The sequence below is a fragment of the Chelon labrosus genome (assembly GCF_963514085.1).
Source record: "Chelon labrosus genome assembly, chromosome: 22".
Classification (NCBI taxonomy): domain Eukaryota; kingdom Metazoa; phylum Chordata; class Actinopteri; order Mugiliformes; family Mugilidae; genus Chelon; species Chelon labrosus.
Window position 1 is genome coordinate 18,483,830 of NC_140355.1, and position 18,858 is coordinate 18,502,687.

Below are 18,858 nucleotides of genomic sequence, written 5' to 3' on the forward strand. Positions count from 1 at the left end.
ATATGTTTTCTCAATTCACTGTTGGAAAAATCTGCCACAGGTGTCACGTGGACGCCTCTCGTCTCTTCAGGCGATCAGGCTCGATTGCTGGCACCTGCCTGGCTCCAATATAAGCTTCAGCGTCGTGCTTCTGGGCTCTGTGCTGCCTCACTGATGTATGTGTGTGTTTTCCTGTTTATATCAGACGTTCGATGGCTTAAAGTCATTTTGAGGGTACTACAAGCTCCGGGGTTTTTGTTTCGAACTTGAATACAAGTTGTGTTAAGACACTGTGTTGTCTCAGGGTAGCTGCTGCTGCTGCAGCTCTGCCCTCGGACATCTATTTGTTTTACTTTGCCTGTTGTGATTCACCAAATGTCCTGCTTCTTCTTCGTTCTGGAAGCGGCTATTTAAAGAGTCGTGTTGCGCCTCTCTGAGACAAACTTTCCTCGGTTTGTTGGTTCCTGTGGCGTGTTGAGCCAACAATCTGAGAGAGAGAGAGGAATGGCTCAAAAGCTGAATCTGTAGCTATTGATAGACTTCAGATTTAGACTATGTGCCATTTGCAACTTCAAAGCACTTTCTGTCGCTCCCCTATCTGCTGCTGTTGCTCTATAAAAGTATAGTTCAACCTGTTCTCTTGTACTGTTCCCCTCACCATGTTAACTGCATCCAATAGGAACAAACTCGTACACAAAACTATTGTACATCTCAGACCTCGACAACAAAGCCGTCACACGTAGAACATCCACCGTAACTCAAGATCCCAGGCACCCCCTCTACACGTTCTTCACAGTGCAGTCGATTTAGAATTAACAATTGACCCAACGTGCATGTCTTTGGACGGTGGGAGGAAGCCGGAGCACCCGGAGATAACCCCCGCAGACACAGGGAGAACATGAACCCAGTTTCGAACCCAGAACCTTCTTGCTGTGAGGCATCAGTGCTAACCACTACACCCCTGTGCTGCCCCAAAAGCACATCAGAGGTGCATTTAATGAAATAACTCTTATAAAGCGAGAACCATCCTCGTGGTATTAACGTTCCCGTTATTCTAAACTACCAAATATTAAACGTTACAGATGCAACTGAACCATGCGTTTGGTTCTACGTTTCATTCAAATGGTACGATTGTCCTGGTTTAGCTATGTGTCCCGTTATTGTGGCATCCACCCACCCATAAACAAACATTTAATTTTCTTGGTATCTTATGAAGTTTCAATCCGCCGCCGCTGCTTTTGGATTGAAATGAAGCACCCATCACAAAGAACAGCGACTGTAAAAATGAGCAGATGATGTTAAAAGCTTTATCCTAAGTTTGCCTCATTATTTGTGCAGATTTGCTGACCGACACTCATGTCATATTTTTGCCCCGTCATGCATGAGGAAAGCTGAGCAGAAGTTGCAGCCACACTCTACAATCTATCACAAACACGGCCCCGATCTTGCATTTTTACAGAGGAGGGAAGAAAAGAGAGGAATGTCTGAAACTGCTCCCTACAGCAATAATTTATGTTCATGTTGGTGAAATAATGGGTGAATCCAAACACAAAATTAGCCGTAGACTCAGGTAGTAGTTGCAAAAACGAGGAAAGCGTGTCTTCGAAAAATGCGGCTTATTTCAGGAAATGTTTGCTGCCAGTTCTCTTCAGCGCAGTTTGGCTCTTTTCAAGAGTTTTTTTCCACATTCAGACTGTCGTAGAAATCGTGCCATGGCAATCAGAAAAACATGGCTGTCAAAAACAAAACCCAGAGTCGCATAACGCTTAAATGCAAATCTAAAAGAGGCTGTTTTAATGCACGAAGCAGGTTAACACCTTTTTCTTTTTCTTGCCTTCAACTCCCTTTGAACCTTCTCTCTTGCTCTCACACGTGTTATGTAATCCTGCTCACTTACTACCGTCGCTGCTGCAGGCCAATACAACACGCTTCAGAGTAAATTACGCCTCTCCCGTTCCTGCCGAGATTGCGCTACTAATAAAGGCCATCTGTCTGTGAAGTACATGGCGCATGTGCGCAACAACATTCGCCTCCATGGCTACGACCTCTGCTGTTGGGTTTTCTCACTAACAGAAAGCAAAGGTGACGCGAATCGACCTGAAGTGCGCACATGTACAGATGATGATTTCGCCGCGGAGCTCGTGGAGCCAGGCGGCGTGCCACAACAGAAGTGATGTGTCTATGAAAACATGGCAGGCGCAGCAACATTCGGATTTTGTCTTGCAGCTGCAAGTTAACGTTTTTCTGTCATTTTATACAAACCATTTGTGAAGTCTGCATTGATTTTTTTTTTTAGAGCACATAAGAAAATAATCACTGAAAAACTGAACACCGTCTATTCATTTGAAAGTATTCCTTGGTCACCTGATTACTGGAGGTCTGATAAATGGTTCACACTGGGGTCTAAACAAGCAAGCTATGTGTGAAGTCAAACTACTTTTCGTATTTAGCACTTGCAAGGGTCATATAGATATAAATGACGTTATCATAAGCACAGGAAAAAGATGCCTCATGTCATTCTATTTCCTGTGCTTACTGACACTGATACTTGATCAGTTTGTGATCTAGTGAATTTGGAGGCCAGGTCAACACCTTGTGCTGTTTTTCATGTTTTTTGAGTTGTTCCTAGAGTTTTTGTGTGTGTGCATCCTGCTGGGGATGTATCATTGCTATGGGGTGGGGGTGTCTGGTCTGGTCTAGGTGGGTGCTACATGTCTAAGTAACATCCACAAGAATGAATGCCAGGTCCAAAAGTTTCCAGACAAACTATAACCAATTAATTTCCTTCATTCTGTCCAAAGTGTGCTGGTTCCATGACCCCCACCCCCGAAAAAAAGTTGCCATCAAATATAGCTGTTTAAAATAGAACTGATAATTAAAGATGTCTAACTGAGAGAGCTCTCACTTAAAGTAGTTTTTTTTTTTTTTTTTTTTTTTTTTTGCATCTCCAGAGTCTTGCGGAGTTCCGGTGTAGTTGGATAGTTCCTTAAGTTTTTGTATTTCTGAGAAATACACACACTAAATAGAGAAATGCACACAACTCACACTGAGTTGCCTTAATGAGGTCAATGCTGCCTGATTTGAAATGAGTCTTCCCTCGTTTTAAATGTAAAATAGTGTAAATCAAAGGCATATTTATATGCTGTTTCTGGCTTATATACACTTATTTTTACTGCTTCTAATAAAACGGATTACACGAACGAATGCAGGATATTAACAGTCTAGAGAGATATAACTTTACAGCCCTAACTTCTGTCCACAAGAAGTTTCAACCCCATTCACACCTTGAGACTGTAGCCTCTGACTGGTAATGGGTCGTTGGAGCACCGTTCATTAAAGAAAAAGGACTAGGGCTTGTGCCGTGGCGCTTTTAAGCATCAAGTCGACTACTCACCGATCACGTGACAATAACAATAGGGACGCCACCGAGGAGACCAGTGGGTCATCGCAGCAAAACTAGCAGCGGTTCATCAAGTGTGTGGAAATACTTCAAAAAAGTTGAAGCCCATACTACTGTCAAAAGTACTACTGCAATACACACTCATCTGAAAAAGCATCCGCTAACGTTGCATAGGAACGGTCCAAATCTTCAGTTAACATTTTCATCAGACACCCTGTGGTAACAGAAAGAAGGAGGCTGCACATCAACAGTTTGTTTGTAATGTCCTTGATGTCAGTGAATGCACCATGCGAGAGACGGACGTTATGGTAGAGCTGAGAGTTTGCCAAGAAAAAGAAGCGTATTAGAAGGATCAGATTGACTGCGTTTATGGTGTTGGCGTGGGCTATGGCCTCCGTAGCCCGTGTTCAAAAACTTTGTGGTTCGATAAGCCTCTGTTGCTTCCTTTGTGTGAGAAGCTACAATTTGTATTCAGGTCAAGAATATAGATTTCATTGCTGCAAAGCATTACTTTCTACTGCGTTTGTATTGACGTCATCAGTGACTAGTCGACATCGACTTTAAAAGATTTTAAGTCGCGCAAACCCCTGAAAAGGGCAAGGACAAACAGTCCCCCCTTAACGACGGGAAAGTATCTGATCGTTAACGGACACTAGTCGAGCAAGTTTCTGATGGGCTGCACCCACACATGTTCCTATTTAAACCACAACTCTCCATCAGTCCTTTAGAACTGAAGAAGCTACTTGGATGAAACGTCTTCAAGAAACTCTACAAGTCGTTATCCTCCTCGTCACCAAGGGCGACTGTCAACCATCACAGCACATGTAAACACATTCCTTCCTCTGGCCAAGCTGCATGCTTTTGATCTTGTAGTTTCACACATGACCTGAATTTCCATAGCAGCAGGCGTTCCAATTATGTTCTCACTCTATAGGAGGATTCTCCAAACGGCACTTCATACCAAACAGTGTAAGTTGGTGGGGTAAAACGAGCAGATCATAGCTGGAGGAGCACAACCCATGTCATTACATCTAGGTCAGAAGAAGAATGCAATATCCTGTAGTCCATATGTACTCTCACAGCTGTGCTTTGGAAGTGAGGCAGCCCACTCCACCTTAGTGTACTCCTTCAGCACTGCCATATGGAAAGAGGCACACCTCCTGTTTTCTGCAATAACAATCATCACAGTCATCACCTCCTTTACAGCACAACACATGTCCTACGTGTGCATGCAAATAAGGGGAAAAAAGGAAACGCACAAACAGGAAAATTGACAGACGGGGAGAAAGGAGCCGGCATGTCACAGTGAAACAAACAGGAAAACAAGACGGACACAGGGATACAAGAAAAAGGGTGACAACAAAAAAATCCACATTTTGCATTTACCTGACAGAGAATCAGAAGGCATGCTGCCTTGCTGCTGCTGCTGCTGCTGCTGCTGCTGCATCTTGGACGCTTGCTCCAGTGTGATATTGTATGTGTGTGTCCACGAGCTACTGAGAGTGAGCGAGCCAGCACGCCTCGCTGTGTGTTTTGATGACGGGGAGTCTGTGTAGCGGCTCAGGGAGTGAGAGAGCGAGTAAAGCGAGGGAGCAACAGAGCCGGGAGGACGGTGCGGGAGAAGAAATGAGCTCCTTTATTACCTCGCCAAGTGTCTCCAATCTCATTCTCAGTTCCTCTCATTCGCCGTGTCTTACACCAAGCACATGTGCTGCAGATGGAGATTTATGGGGTACACAGGGGCAGGCAGGATGGGAGGAGCGTGAGGAAGGAGGGAGTTGTAGAGGCTGGAGAAGAGGAGGTGCTGAGGAGAGGAAGAAAGCAATCACCTTTTAGTGAAGGCTTACTCACTCAGGCACCGAGCCATTGCTCTTCCCTCCCCTCCATGTAACCTTGCAGCGCAGAACACTAAGCCAATTCAAAGCTTACATGCTCCACATCAGTTTGGCTGTGTGTGACATATCTAATCTTAAGTGAATTTGCTGCCCTAATGGCTTAATGCCACAATGTCTACATGAGAAGGAATCCAGACTGTTGAAGCTTGCGCATCTCACTGAGGTCTTGAGCTGATGTTTGTGAGCGGACAGACCTTTTCAAGTTTCCCATATAGCGCCTTTTGTTCTTTTTAAGTGAATAAAATGCACATCCACTTTCAGTGAAAACAAGACAGAGGACATACTTGATTGGGATTGGTCAGAGATTATTAATAACGTTGTCCCTGACTGCCTCTAAGACAGTGTTTTCTTTCACTTGATTCAAAGACCGTAACCGTTAGAGATATGCAATCTACAATTAAAGTAATCCACAGTGTTTCCAAAACACTGTGGATAATACACTAATCGGCCATAACATTATGACCACCTTCCTAATATTGTGTAGGTCTCCTTTGTGCTTCCAAAACAGTTGGGACTCATCAGAGATTGGACATGGGCCTTCTGAGGGTGTCTGGCAACAGAATGTTGTTAGTGGGGGGCCTTTGGGTCCTATGGATGAGGGGAGGGGCCTCTGTGGATCATCATCACCACAGATACTTGATCAGTTTTGGATCTAGTGAATCTGGAGCCCAGGTCAACACCTTGTGCTGTTCTTCATGTTTTTTGGGTTGTCCCTAAAGCGTTTTTGCTGGGGATGGCTGCTGACATCAAGGAGTGTCACTGCTATGGGGTGGGGGGTGCCTGGTCTGGTCTAGGTGGGTGCTACAGTAACCACCCCAATGAATGCCAGGTCCAAAAGTTTCCCAGCAGAACATTGTATTGTCACAAGATGGTCAATGTTTACTTCTCCTGTCAGTGGTTTTAATGTTGTGGCTGATTGGTGAAGTGCGCCTGCAGGCATGCATGTCATTATGCACGCCCGAGTACTTTGGGAACACCAGGCACTTACTTTTCCCATGAAGTGTAGAGAAAGGGAGAGAGGAACACCAGACAGCTTCTGGACCTGTTATCTGTTCACTTGTTAGGCAATTGACTTGATTAGTTAATCTTGCCACGGTCACACTAATGTTCACCTTTTGTTCTCTTCCATTCGCTCCAACGGCAGTTCATGGTCTGGTTCTGAGCCGGTGCTTAATGTCACACTAGTTCTTCATGTTTTGACAGCCGAAGAACTGGTTCTTGGCCAAGAAAACCCTTTTGAGGGCGGCACCAACGCTTCGCTGGTCTAGAACGAAAAGCCATTCAAAACAAAAAACACAACGTTGGTGTAATTTTTCTCAGCCTAAACACGTGACACACCAAGTCGAGGGCCAGCCATTTGCCGGCGTCAGGATCACCTGTGATCTGTGTTTTGGTGGCGTGTCTCACCTGCAGCCACGAGTCAGTACGTCTGTCAGTGAGAAAGGGAGATCACTCTGAATTTTCTCATCGGCTTAGCAAATTAGCGTACGAGAAGATAAACCGAGGTGACTGAAGGGGCTCATATAGAAGGCTCTCGTCACTTTTCATCTCATCTGAACCTTCAAATAATTTAGATATCGGGTGATTCGAACCGCTGACCTTATGCTTTCTCAAAGCTGCTTCTCTAGTGCAAAACTCTTCCAGTGACGGTAGTAACAGCATGATCATCTAGAATGAATAATCGGTAGCCCAACTCATGAGTATGGCTCAGGAGAGTTCCATGTTTCCATGTTTTCTGCTATGCTTATTAAATATAGAAGCTCATTCTCCACCTATTTAAAAATTCAGTCTCGGTCTTCTGTAATGTAATCTAATTTTAATGCACATTAAGTTCTTATTCTTTCTCCAAAACTTTGCAGAGAGTACAGAAGAATTTTAATGTGAAAGTAGACCATCTGCCCTTGGAAGAGGGAGATCTAGGGGTGTCGCATAATCATGTTACACCTCCCCAGGAAAGAGCAGTTCCCTCCCAGCCCATTACGGAACTGTCTGCAGCTAATGTATTCCTCCTACCTACAATGCATTCACCGTGCTCCTGTGCTTTTATTTCCCCCCATAATGTGGCGCTTTGCACTAGGATCTCACCTGTGAGCACCCAAATTTCATCCACAGTCATTTGTGCTTTTACTCCGTTTTATCTACAGTAATGCTGAAATTAATGAATTCATCTTCACTTGACACCTTATTATTACATATCCGGGGACCAGAGTAGTTGGCTTTCAGATGCTGCCACATTCTTCTTACTTCCTCTGAAAATAAATCTCTCCCTAAATGCTATTACTTTGCAAATATTGGTAAAACTATAAGAATACCTTAAGGGCAAAGAGTGTGGTGCAGGCCATGCTGTGGATCCAGGCACAAAAACACAAAATTGGAGTTAATGTACTGTAGGTGATGTAACCTCTAAATCAAGGGTGTCAAAAGGGTTTTAGTTCAGGGGCCACATACCACCCAATATGATCTCAAGGGGGCTGGACCAGTAACATCAAAGCATTATAACCTACAACCTTTGTTTTAGTGCAAAAAAAGTACATTATGAAAATGTTTACACTTACTTAACTATCCTTTTACAAAGCATTTCATGAACAACCTGATTCATTCATTCATTATCTAAAACCACTTGTCCTCTGGAGGGTAGCAGGAGTGCTAGAGCCTATCCCGGCTGTCATTGGGCGGGGAACATCCTGGACAGGTCTGCCGGAGTACCCGGAGAGAACCCACGCAGACACAGGGAGAACATGCAAACTCCACACAGAAAGGAACCAGTCGGCCCATGGATTCGAACCCAGAACCTTCTTGCTGTGAGGCATCAGCGCTGACCACATACAGCCCAATTTGATCTCAAGGGGGCGGGGCCAGTAACATTGTGGCATAATTACCTTTCTGTTTCCCTTTGTTTTAGTGCAAAGAAGGAAATAAGTGCAATTGCCATCAGCTGTCTAGTTCTGGGTCTCAGTGTCATGTTATGTCCACAACTTTAATTAAAACGGTGTGACCCCTAGTGGACAAATTCCAAATAGCAGTTTCTTTTATTGAAAAATTCCTTTATGTAATTTTCGCACTTTGCAAATTCATCCCACGGGCCAGACTGAACCTTTTGATGGACCAGTTTTGGACCCCGGGCCATATGTTTGACACCTCTGCTCTCATTGTTTTTGCCCACCGCCATATTTGCGCAAGTTATGGCCTGGGGGAGAATAACAGTTGATTGAACCTTAACATTAAACACACAAAAATAGTACCTAGAGTAGGTACACAAAATCCTACTGATGAAGCACATTCGAACTCATAAAAATAGCAGACTATCATCTGAGAGCACCTCCTAATTTGAAGATGCACTGCAGACTTTTACATATATTAAACGGGGCTAACTCTAAGTCTTTTATGTCCAAGCTCTTGCCATGCTAGTCCGTTCCCTGCTGGTTAAGCTAATTACAACCAGGTAAATCCCTCTGTGTTTTGCAGCATACAAGAGTTTTAAATCTGTCTTTCTCCAGTAGAGATGCATTTAAGTTGACCAGCAATGGTTGCCAGAGCAGCCAGAACCATAGAAACCAAAGTGGAACCAAGAGTTTGTCGGAGGAATGGGAGTTTATAAATATAACTTGAATTCTATGAATTCACCTTCTCTGACTTTCGGGAAGATTGAAGAAAGTTTTGGAAGCACAGAATGAAAAATCTGCTGAGAAGGAGGATTAATCAGGAGAGAGTCACTGACAGGAAGGACAAAGGCGGATTAGCATTGGTTTGACTTTTTCTTGTTGGAGAGCACTGAAAGAGAAGAATGTAACGGACGGAGGGACTGTAAGCATACGTCACATCCACAGTGTTTTTGTATTGTACAAAAATACCACGATCTAGATTTAAAGGGACGCCAATACAGGAGTTTGTTGTTGGCAAGTATGGCACCAATACATGAGGCAAGTAGTGCAATGTAGCACGGGCCGGGGAGCCATTACCAAAGGATTTGAAGTCTCTTAAACCTAGACTCAATTATTGTCTAGAGGTCAAGTGATTAAACGAACAGTCCTTTGTCTTTTAAGCCCACTCTTTAATTCATTAGGGAAACAAATGCAAAGTCACTTTGGCCCCGTATAAGGATTCCCCACAATCTGTCAACCCAGATTTCTTTCTGGATTGCAAATTATTTATAAAGGAGAAACAAATGATGACTTAAACATTAGCAAAGATGGCAGTGGATTGGTATCTGTACCCGTATCCATGGTAATCCATCTAACAGCAACTTGCATAAGAAAAGAATTTAGGAAAGAAATAAAAAAAAACATACTTAAGATACTTAGAAACTGTCAGTTTCTGTAAGCTGGAGCCTAAAAAGCGAGGGTGTGTCTCATCCTCCGTTTATTGAATTGCTCAGCGGGGGCACGTTATCAGCGTCTGTTTCTTACAGATCATTCTTAATTATCCTGTTCCTAACTCTGCATCCCACGGAGAACTTAATCACACATGGGAGGGGGGAAAAAAAAACAAAAAAAACAGGCAGCCATATGTCTCTGTGTTGACACAACTTTGATAATATTAATGTGGAAACATACAGCGTGTCTACATAGTATGTTGTTTCTTTAGCTGCCAATTAGTGGAGCCTAATTGGTGGATGCAAATCTTGATGTGCTGGTTGCAGTGAACATGGTACTGATATATGCAAAAGACACATTACACACTTACACGCTATCTGAAATAATGGAAAAACGTGAATTAATTCCAATGATTCTTCTGCTGACTGATAACAGTGCATGTTTTTGTGTATTGAAACACCGCCATCTAGTGAGCGTTTAATCAAACTGCAGGATGCTTTCTCGTTTACTCCTCTTAACAAATCTTTATTTCACACAGTCATTTGTCATTACAGCCTTAATCACTCACCGTGGCGCGTGAGTATCCGCAAATATCTACGGCATATTCAGACGTTAATGTGAATGGGGGTTTGTTTTGGATGGGTACTTAGGCACAACAAAAGCGCCACACAAAACACGCACGCGGCCGCCACACGGCCTGAACTCTGGACCTGACGGGGGAGGATTATTTTGGCTCTGCAGAGACAACACGGGGCTAAGGCATGTCCGCAGTTCCTTTTGTTGAGGCCTCACGCCCGGAAACACTTTCTGCAGACTGAGGCTTAGTGCCTTGGTGTTATTGTGTAATGTGGTATGGTTTGCATGCCTGTCAAGTTCTCTACAACTGCAAATGCGGCACGGCATACCATGCAGATTTGTTACAATTAACAGCTATTTAAATTTGAATCAATTAAATACTATTTATTAATATAGGAAGCTGCATCAGTAGTGTATGTACAGCAAGACTCAAGTCTGCGCTTAAGCTGTGCAAGTGACATTAAACTACTTAGCTCTAATTAAGCTTTTTTTTTGGCCAGACTGATCAGTGGAGACCAACAATATGTAATCCCAGGGAGGCCTGCTCTGATCAGCAGCAGCAACAATGAAGACATTCTTAATAGTTGTTATTAGCCGAGGAAAAACAGAGGAGGGGGAGGAGAGGCGAAATGAATCTTGGGATATGTGCTCTAATCGTACCACTGGATGATCTACTGTATACATGCACCCTCTGCCGTTCTGGATAGATTTAAATCATGTCGTACAAGATGGTTGTAAATGTTTTATTAGTACAGCCTGAGCAGTGTTATCCCTTCAGTTTGCCTTTATACCTGTTCTGTGCTGGAAATAAAACACTAACACGTGTTCGTGGCCCCCACGTTACAAATATTGCAGCCGTTATGATCTGTGGCACGTTTTGAAAGGTGAATATGTTCTTGTCAGTTTTTCTTACCAATGTATATTCTACTCTATCACCCGGATTCATAGAAGTTGGTATCGGTACTAAAGACGTAATTGGGTCGATACCCTTAAAGTGCGAAGTTGGGTACCCAACCCGGTACTGCTGTTATTTTCTTATAGAGTCCATGGTGCTCCAGATAATCTCAGAGATTACCATAGGCTGTAAATTAACTGGCGACCCAGCACAAAGCAGAAGCTGTCACGCCAGCAGCCAAGCAGCATAATACACCTTGTGCATTTATTTAAGATTGTCCAAAAGGCCAGAGCAACAAAATAGTGTAAATGTCACGCATCAAACTTTAATCCAGCAGAGCGCTTTCTGAACCCTTCGATCCAAAAGCCTCCTAACGGCCGCCTGTGCACATGGCTCAGTTCCCTTGTTCGGGCCCCCGGTCCACGCTGAGATTGGCTTTGATTTTAATGATGTACCGTCAGTCATCTGGAATGGCTTCATCCATCCACTCCATGTAAGCCAGACTGCCGTCCTCCACTGGGAAACTGAGGACTTCTGGGTTTGCGTAGGGATGGTTGGACCTTGAAGGGACACACACAGCATAATACAATTTGTCCACATACGTTAATAACTACTGTATCTGTGTTAATTGTAGTCCAGGGGTGTCAAACATACGGCCCGTGGGCCAAAAACGGCCCGCCAGAGGGTCTAATGTGGCCTGCACGTAAAGGTAACTGCTATTCCGAATTTGCCCACTAGGGGTCAAGAGTTGCGGACATAGCAGTCTGTTATTAACCGTAGCCAAGAGGTCAGTGATAGAGCAGTGAAAGCTAGCTACCTTACTGCTAGCAAAACAGCATTAGCATCAAAGCCATATTGTGAGTTTGTGAAAACATGCACACTGAATTCTGCAGAAACAATGTGCCCTGAGAAGCAACTGGCTCCTTAAAACAGCCAGCTTGTTAAAAATGGATCATGTCATGGGGGTGGTTGTCTGAAATGTTAATTTCGTCCGAGCCAGAAGTAATATGTGTATAAAAATGTATCGATAAAATATACATAAAAGTTGAGGCAGTGCATGAACAATAGGTTTTTTCTTCTTTTGTATAAATTTTATACATCCACAAGGCAGGGGGATAACTTTCTGCCTTTAATCAGTCTGTCACTACATAGACGTGAAAATGTATGCAAATTTAAAATAACATCTATATTTTGACACGTTATTTTAAGCATAAAGTGAAACTTAATGCTGTGCGCCTTTTGTTGATCTACTCTGATAAGTAAGTTGTGATGTGATGTACTTCTTTGCACTAAAACAAAGGGAAATATGTGGCGTTATCATTATTTACAGGTTATTATTATGTCACTGGTCCGGCCCCCTGAACTAAAATGAGTTTGACACCCCCCTCGGTCTCAAACGTGGCGTTCTCTCCTAATTATTTTTGTCTTCACCACATAACTACTGACTGTATGCAGAGCAGGCTCCACTTGGATTAGTGCTGGCTGGTGACAGTGCATTGACACTGCATAACTAGTTGAAGTCACCAGCGGCGGGAAAAGGGGAACTGTTAATGATTAATGGTGTTTTTCATGTACAATGTATGAGCTTTCTCGGCGAACAGAACAAATTGTGAATTCATGAATACTGACACAGAAGAACACCTGCTTCTGCAGCGGTATATTCAAATGCATACATCTATATGCATCTGCTTCTGAATGTTTAAACTAAAACTAATTTTCAAACTGAAGAAACAAATCCTTCTCTTCCCAATTAATCTTAAGGGGTGTAACACACAGGAAGAGACTAGCGACAATGCGGTGTTAATGAGATTTAAGCCACTTGTAGCAATGACAAGTAAAAAAAAAACTTCAACATTAAGTGAATTCAACTCAACTTTAAGGTGATAACAAAGGGAAAGGAGTGACATACAGTTAGTTGATGCAAACTAGTCTAGTCCAAATGTTATGCTGCAAAGAGACGGGCAACACACCATGAAGACTACAGTCAAATGCATAACATTATGACCAATTTCTTAATATTGTGTAGGTCTCCCTTGTGCCTCCAAAACAGTTGTGACCCATCAGAGAATGGACATGGGTCTTCTGAGGGTGTCCTGTGGTGTCTGGCAACAGAATGTTGTTAGTGGGGCGGCCTTTGAAGGGAGGGGCCTCTGTGGATCATCCCACAGATACTTGATCAGTTTGGGATCTAGTGAATTTGGAGGCCAGGTCAACACCTTGTGCTGTTCTTCATGCTTTTTTTAGTTGTTCCTAAAGCGTTTTTGTGCCTGTGTCAGGCTGCATCCTGCTGGGGATGGCTGCTCCCATCAAGGAGTGTCATTGCTATGGGGTGGGGGTGTCTGGTCTGGTCTAGGTGGGTGCTAAATGTGTAAGTAACATCCACATGAATGAATGCCAGGTCCAAAAGTTTCCCAGCAGAACACTGTATTGTCACAAGATGGCCAATGTTATTTACTTCTCCTGTCAGTGATTTTAATGTTGTGGCTGATCGGTCTATACAATAAAATATGCTCTTTCTGAGTACAGTGCTGTAACATTTACTGGAAAATCTTAGTGTGAAGTAATGAAATTTTTCACAAACATTGAAGCCCAGGGTGAAAACAGCCTTCAATTCAAGCACACTGCAGGTATTACATTTGAAAATGTGACAATTTCATGTCCAATTATGTAAAAATAGCTGATCTTGAAATAGGCAACACAAAAATCAGCCTCTTACCTCACGTACTCTACGACTTGCTGGATCCTGGAGGTCTTGGTTTTCACCAGCTGCAACAACAGTGACATCTCATCTTACATATAATCTATTCCAACATGCCCGTTCACGTGCTGATCACGAGGGGACTCTCTCAGAGGGCTTACCATCAGGATTTCAGTAGCGTCCTGGATTTCACCTTTCCAGTAGTACCTTAAAGAACCAGAGCGCGTGCGAGACATTAGAATTCTACAGCAGCAATAACTTTTATATGAAAGGCTGTAAGTCACAAAGGAGCGAAGAGAAACGGAAAAATAAAAAGCTTTCGCGAACAACAATTTTCCAAAAAGAACACAGCAATCAAACGAGGCCTAACCACTTATTACGGCCGCTGCGATTTAACAGTGATATTTTCAATCTGTTCCTGACAGGCTTTTATGATGTCAAGGTGCAAAACTGCCTCTCTCTGCTCTAAACGTGATGTATTTTATGAATCGTGAAATATCGCACACCGGCTAAAAACCATTACAAAAAAAAAAAAAAAAAAAAAGCATCTTTCATCATAAATGTTGACATTTAAGATGAAAACGCCTGGATATAACTGAAGCTCATCCGTTACCTGCACTCTGATCACCTCCATCACTAACCCTTAAGTAATCTAAAAACATTCTCAAACACACAATTTAGGCTATTTGCTTCACCGGTGTAACATTTACATTTATATTCAGTTTAGCCCTCTTGCTCTCATGTCGTTTTTTTTCCCTTTCCTTGTTCCCCGTCTAGTTATGCATTAACAGGAAAGCTAATCCATGCATGTAAAAACACGACCTTGTCGAAGGCTAACTGCCATTCAAGTTTTCAGCAAAAAGAAAACAAGCTAAAAGCATTCAGCCTGTTGCCCAGTCACCGTTCTCAACCATGCGACAGCAGGAAGGAAAAGAGGAACGCCTGTATTAACGCTAAACTAGTCTCGCGTGTCGGCCGTGCAGAAAAGATTCTTCAAGGCGGGGGTCAAGCCTGATTACATTGTGGAGGTCCTGGAGAGGATGTTGATGCTGGCCGCCAGCCGTCTCTCCATGATGGCCCTGGAGGAAAATAAAGCATAATGTTAGAGGCGGTTGACACAGAGGAAGGGTAAAAACAAAAAGAGGAAAGAAATATTAAACGCAAGCCACGAGCTGTTTATAAATCACAGCGTCGATTTACGGTGTTCATCAAGCAGCAGGCTTTTCAGGAAAGAAAAAAAAATATATATGGTAAACTTTTCCGCCGGAGCTCAGCTAATATTATATTTTACTACCACTCCGGCCGTGTCCCTTCCCCCAAGCCAGGGGCTGTGAAGAAGGTGATTTACATATCTAGAAACAGCACCGTGGCTACTTTCTTGACGTACGGCTAATAGATAAGAGCTCATCTGCATGCAGCTAAAATGCCAACAAAAAGGATGAGAGTGCAAACACAGCGACCGACTCCACTTGTGAGGCTGGATCTCTTCTCTACACAGAAAAGTCCAAGTTAAGTTGTGCATACAGGCTAAGAAATCGCTCTAATCGCTTTGACTGATTTGCAAACCCACTAGTCACATAAGAAGACAAAAGATTTTAAATAAAACGTATGGATTAATGGAAGAGTTTAAGTTTTTGGGAAGTACTGCTTTCAGAAAAGAATACCTTTCTTTGCGTTAAATGTGATACAAAGGCAGCCAGTTAGCTTATCTTTGGATAGAGTTCCATTCCCTGTTTTCATGCTAAGCTAACAAAATAAATAGTGCCATCTCGTTAGCTCACAAATGAAATCTTCTCCTAGATCTGGTATATATATATATATATAATCTGTGCAAAACAGATACATAAAAACCTCAAGTTGTGTTTTTATTACATGTTTTTGTCGACATATCGCTGCATCCAAAAGTCCGTGCTAACATGCTATTGCTAAAAACCACATGTGGAATTGTTGCAGTCGGTTTGTTTGAAAACAATACTGCGTAAACTGCATCCAGTTTCTGGAGAAATACGGTAGTATATAAGCACTCGACGCTATGCCGGCATAGATATCCCAAAATGCATTGCAGCAGAGGTTGAATTGTCCCCACTGTGATGAATGTGAGGAAATGACATGGTAGTTTTGTTCCAATTAGCACATTCTGTTCATGTTAAATGAAATGCTGCTTTTTACTGCGATCACAAGAAACGTCCACATGAACGGCGCCCTCTTGTGGTATTCACAACTTTGTTAGTTCCCAGTGAGCTCGGAGTCCTTGAGGACCATCACATACACTGTTATTATTACTTTGATTAACTATATTAGATGTAATACTGTGACTGTGAGTGTTAAATAAGTATTATTTTTAGTGTTGTTTCGTTTTCATTGTTGCACTTTAAAATAAATGCTGGTTTGTTGCATTTTCTTATTTAAACATTCTATAAACATTCAAAATCTGTTTTATTTATTGACATGTAGAGGATTGTTGTTGTCCTTGTATTAGTTTTTTTTATCAGTTTAACTTGCCTGAGTGCCCCCCCCCCAACCAACCACAGATACATTTTGCACTGAATGCAGTGGTTTTGCACAGACTCCAGTAGTGCACAATTGTCACTTTCTATATTTATATTACTTACTTGCCTATTTTTTATACTTGGTTAGCTAATTTTATTCTATTTTCATACTCTTACTTTTACAGTTTCTGCTTTGGCTTGCACGGGACCAGGGTAACTAATTTCGTTCCACCTCATGTACCAACATGTGTGTAATGACAATAAAACTCCTTGAATCCATCTAAGGGTTACGAATCTCTTCATCGTAGTTTGACAAACTAGGGGCCCCCAAACAGCATCTTGCTTAGGGCCCCCACGAAGCTAGAAACGGCCCTGCCTCGATATATTGTAATTTAGCCATAATGTTTTCTTTGTGATTTTATAATATGCCTCCATATTTAATTGTGGCATTGCATTTATTGCTATATTAAGCTAGCCGTTCATTAGCTTCCTAAACCGTTTACACACCAGATGCCAACGGTTGCCTGGCAGCAGTGCTCTCAAAACGTACATCTGAAAGCAGTTGGTGTACTGAATGTAGTAAGCGCAAGCTCAAAAGGTATTACCGGTTTATACTGACTATAGTGGTGTTTGTTAGCATGCTTATTAGTCGGTGCTGCTCCCTGTTTTTTTTTGTAACGTCTTTTTACATTTGCATTGTCTCCCAAGTGTTTTGCACATTCTCACGTTCCTGCGGCATTTGTCAGGACTGTTTGCACTGTTCATAATGTTTGCAGTGTTTTGTAATGTGTGCATAAGCTTGCTACCCAGTGTACTTTATGCTCACTCCCTTGTATTGTACTTAGTGAGATGAGAGGACGTTCCTCCAGGGCCATGGAGCTACATGAAGACATAGGACTACGTACTGCACCTGTTATATATGGTTGAAACGACTATAAAAACCTGACCTTTTGTGCATCATATGCAATTTTGGAGTTTATCTTGGCCAGGTGCAGAGACTTCCTGGAGTCTTGCTGTTGCCATGAGGTTGCCAGGCAACGGCCATAATCTTCCACACAACTTCTGCTGTTGCACCGATTAAAATATAACAAGGTAATTATTGTTAGCATGGACAGGTGTCTTATTTCCTCTTTGTTTTGTGCAGCCTATAAACAGCTAAGCTCTCAACTAAGATCCAAGCTTTAAAAACATAGTAATATTCCTAAAAGATGAGTTTAAACTATTTGATTTTTAAACACTGCTGACCTGCCGATGTCCTTGGCCGTCTGTTCGTTGGGACTGTTGATGAGGAGGACAGAGTGGTGGCCCGGCACGTAGCTCCCGGTGAAGGCTGAATGAAGCCGGACCCCGATGGACCACAGCCCAGGGTACAGGGACACACACAGGACCAGGAACTAGAGAAGGGTTACAACAGGACATGAGCGTCAACATATGTGCCTTCCCCGAGCGACGTTTGCATCTGTTATTATTATTATTATTATTATTATTATTATTATTAATATGTTATCATTCGGATGTTAAGTGCTTGAACGAAGGGGACACAATTTTAATTATCTGCAGCCCTCTGAAGGGATTGCCATGTTTGGATTGGATTGGATTATCCTCTTATTATTTGGCGCTGTCTGTCACAGATAAATGGGTATTGGCTTTGGCTTGGATGCAGTGACCAATTTTATAATCTGTCCTACTTCCCCCTGTACAGCACAGCATCACAGCCCGTACACAGACGCACACAATACAGATTATTGTAAAGGAAAAATCATTTTTAAAGCCTTTAGGGGAAATTGCTTGGTAACAGTAGTGCACATTTAAAAATAAATAAATAAATTTAAAAAAAAATACTCCTGAAAATCACTATAAAATAAATAATAATAATAATAATAATAATGAAATAAATAAAATAAAATAAAATAGTATAAGCAAAAAAATAAAAAATACAAGATTGCGTATGGGCAAATGTACAAGAAATTTAAATGTACACAGTATATATAGGCTTGCCTCAGTTTCAAATAATAACTGTTGGTAAAAGTCCACACAATAACTCACCAAACATGACATGAGCAGCACCGGGCGGAGGGCAGAGAGGAGGGCAGCCTCTTTATGGCACCGCTGGAACAGCCACTCCATCCTGTTAGTAGCAACAAATGTCATTCCCAGAGCCCGGCGGCTGGAGCAGATAACAACTGGGGCAAACTGAGCTCAACTTCCCCCACAGAACCGCAGACACTTCCCCTTAGAAATGGGTGCAGCAAAAACTAACAGGTGTTCGGCGAGAGGCAAGTCACTTGGGAAGAAGTGAACAGCGCCCGACAGGTAGACAAGCAGTGGGTCAAATCCGGTGATAAACCTCCGCGGCCGTTGATTGGTCACCGGCACTTCCTGCTCCGCCGGCGACCAATGACGTTGCGAGTTGGAACTCCGCCGCAGGGCCTCGCTCATAATCGGCTTTTGGTGCCAAACAAACATGACTCTGTCTTTGGTGGTGTTGTGTCACTATGGTGGCAAAACAGCTGAGCACAATGGTGGGAGGGAAACAAAGACATGTGAATAGGCTGCACCAATAAAGATATTTAACTTTTTCTTTTTTTTATTATGTATTGTCTGGTAAAGTTG

The 18,858-nt window shown here is 42.6% G+C and overlaps 1 protein-coding gene across 1 annotated transcript; it reads right to left on the reverse strand.

Annotated features, from left to right (window-relative positions):
• Window positions 1-10,956: 10,956 nt before the first annotated feature.
• On the reverse strand, window positions 10,957-18,396 carry LOC311507370 (protein CutA homolog; the record flags this gene model as incomplete). The annotated part of the gene is made up of 6 exons (XM_084571683.1): window positions 10,957-11,618; window positions 13,775-13,824; window positions 13,918-13,963; window positions 14,776-14,835; window positions 17,491-17,639; window positions 18,292-18,396. 6 exons carry the CDS (start codon window positions 18,394-18,396, stop codon window positions 11,516-11,518), a joined length of 513 nt encoding a protein of 170 aa, XP_084427809.1. The 3' UTR covers window positions 10,957-11,515.
• Window positions 18,397-18,858: the final 462 nt, after the last annotated feature.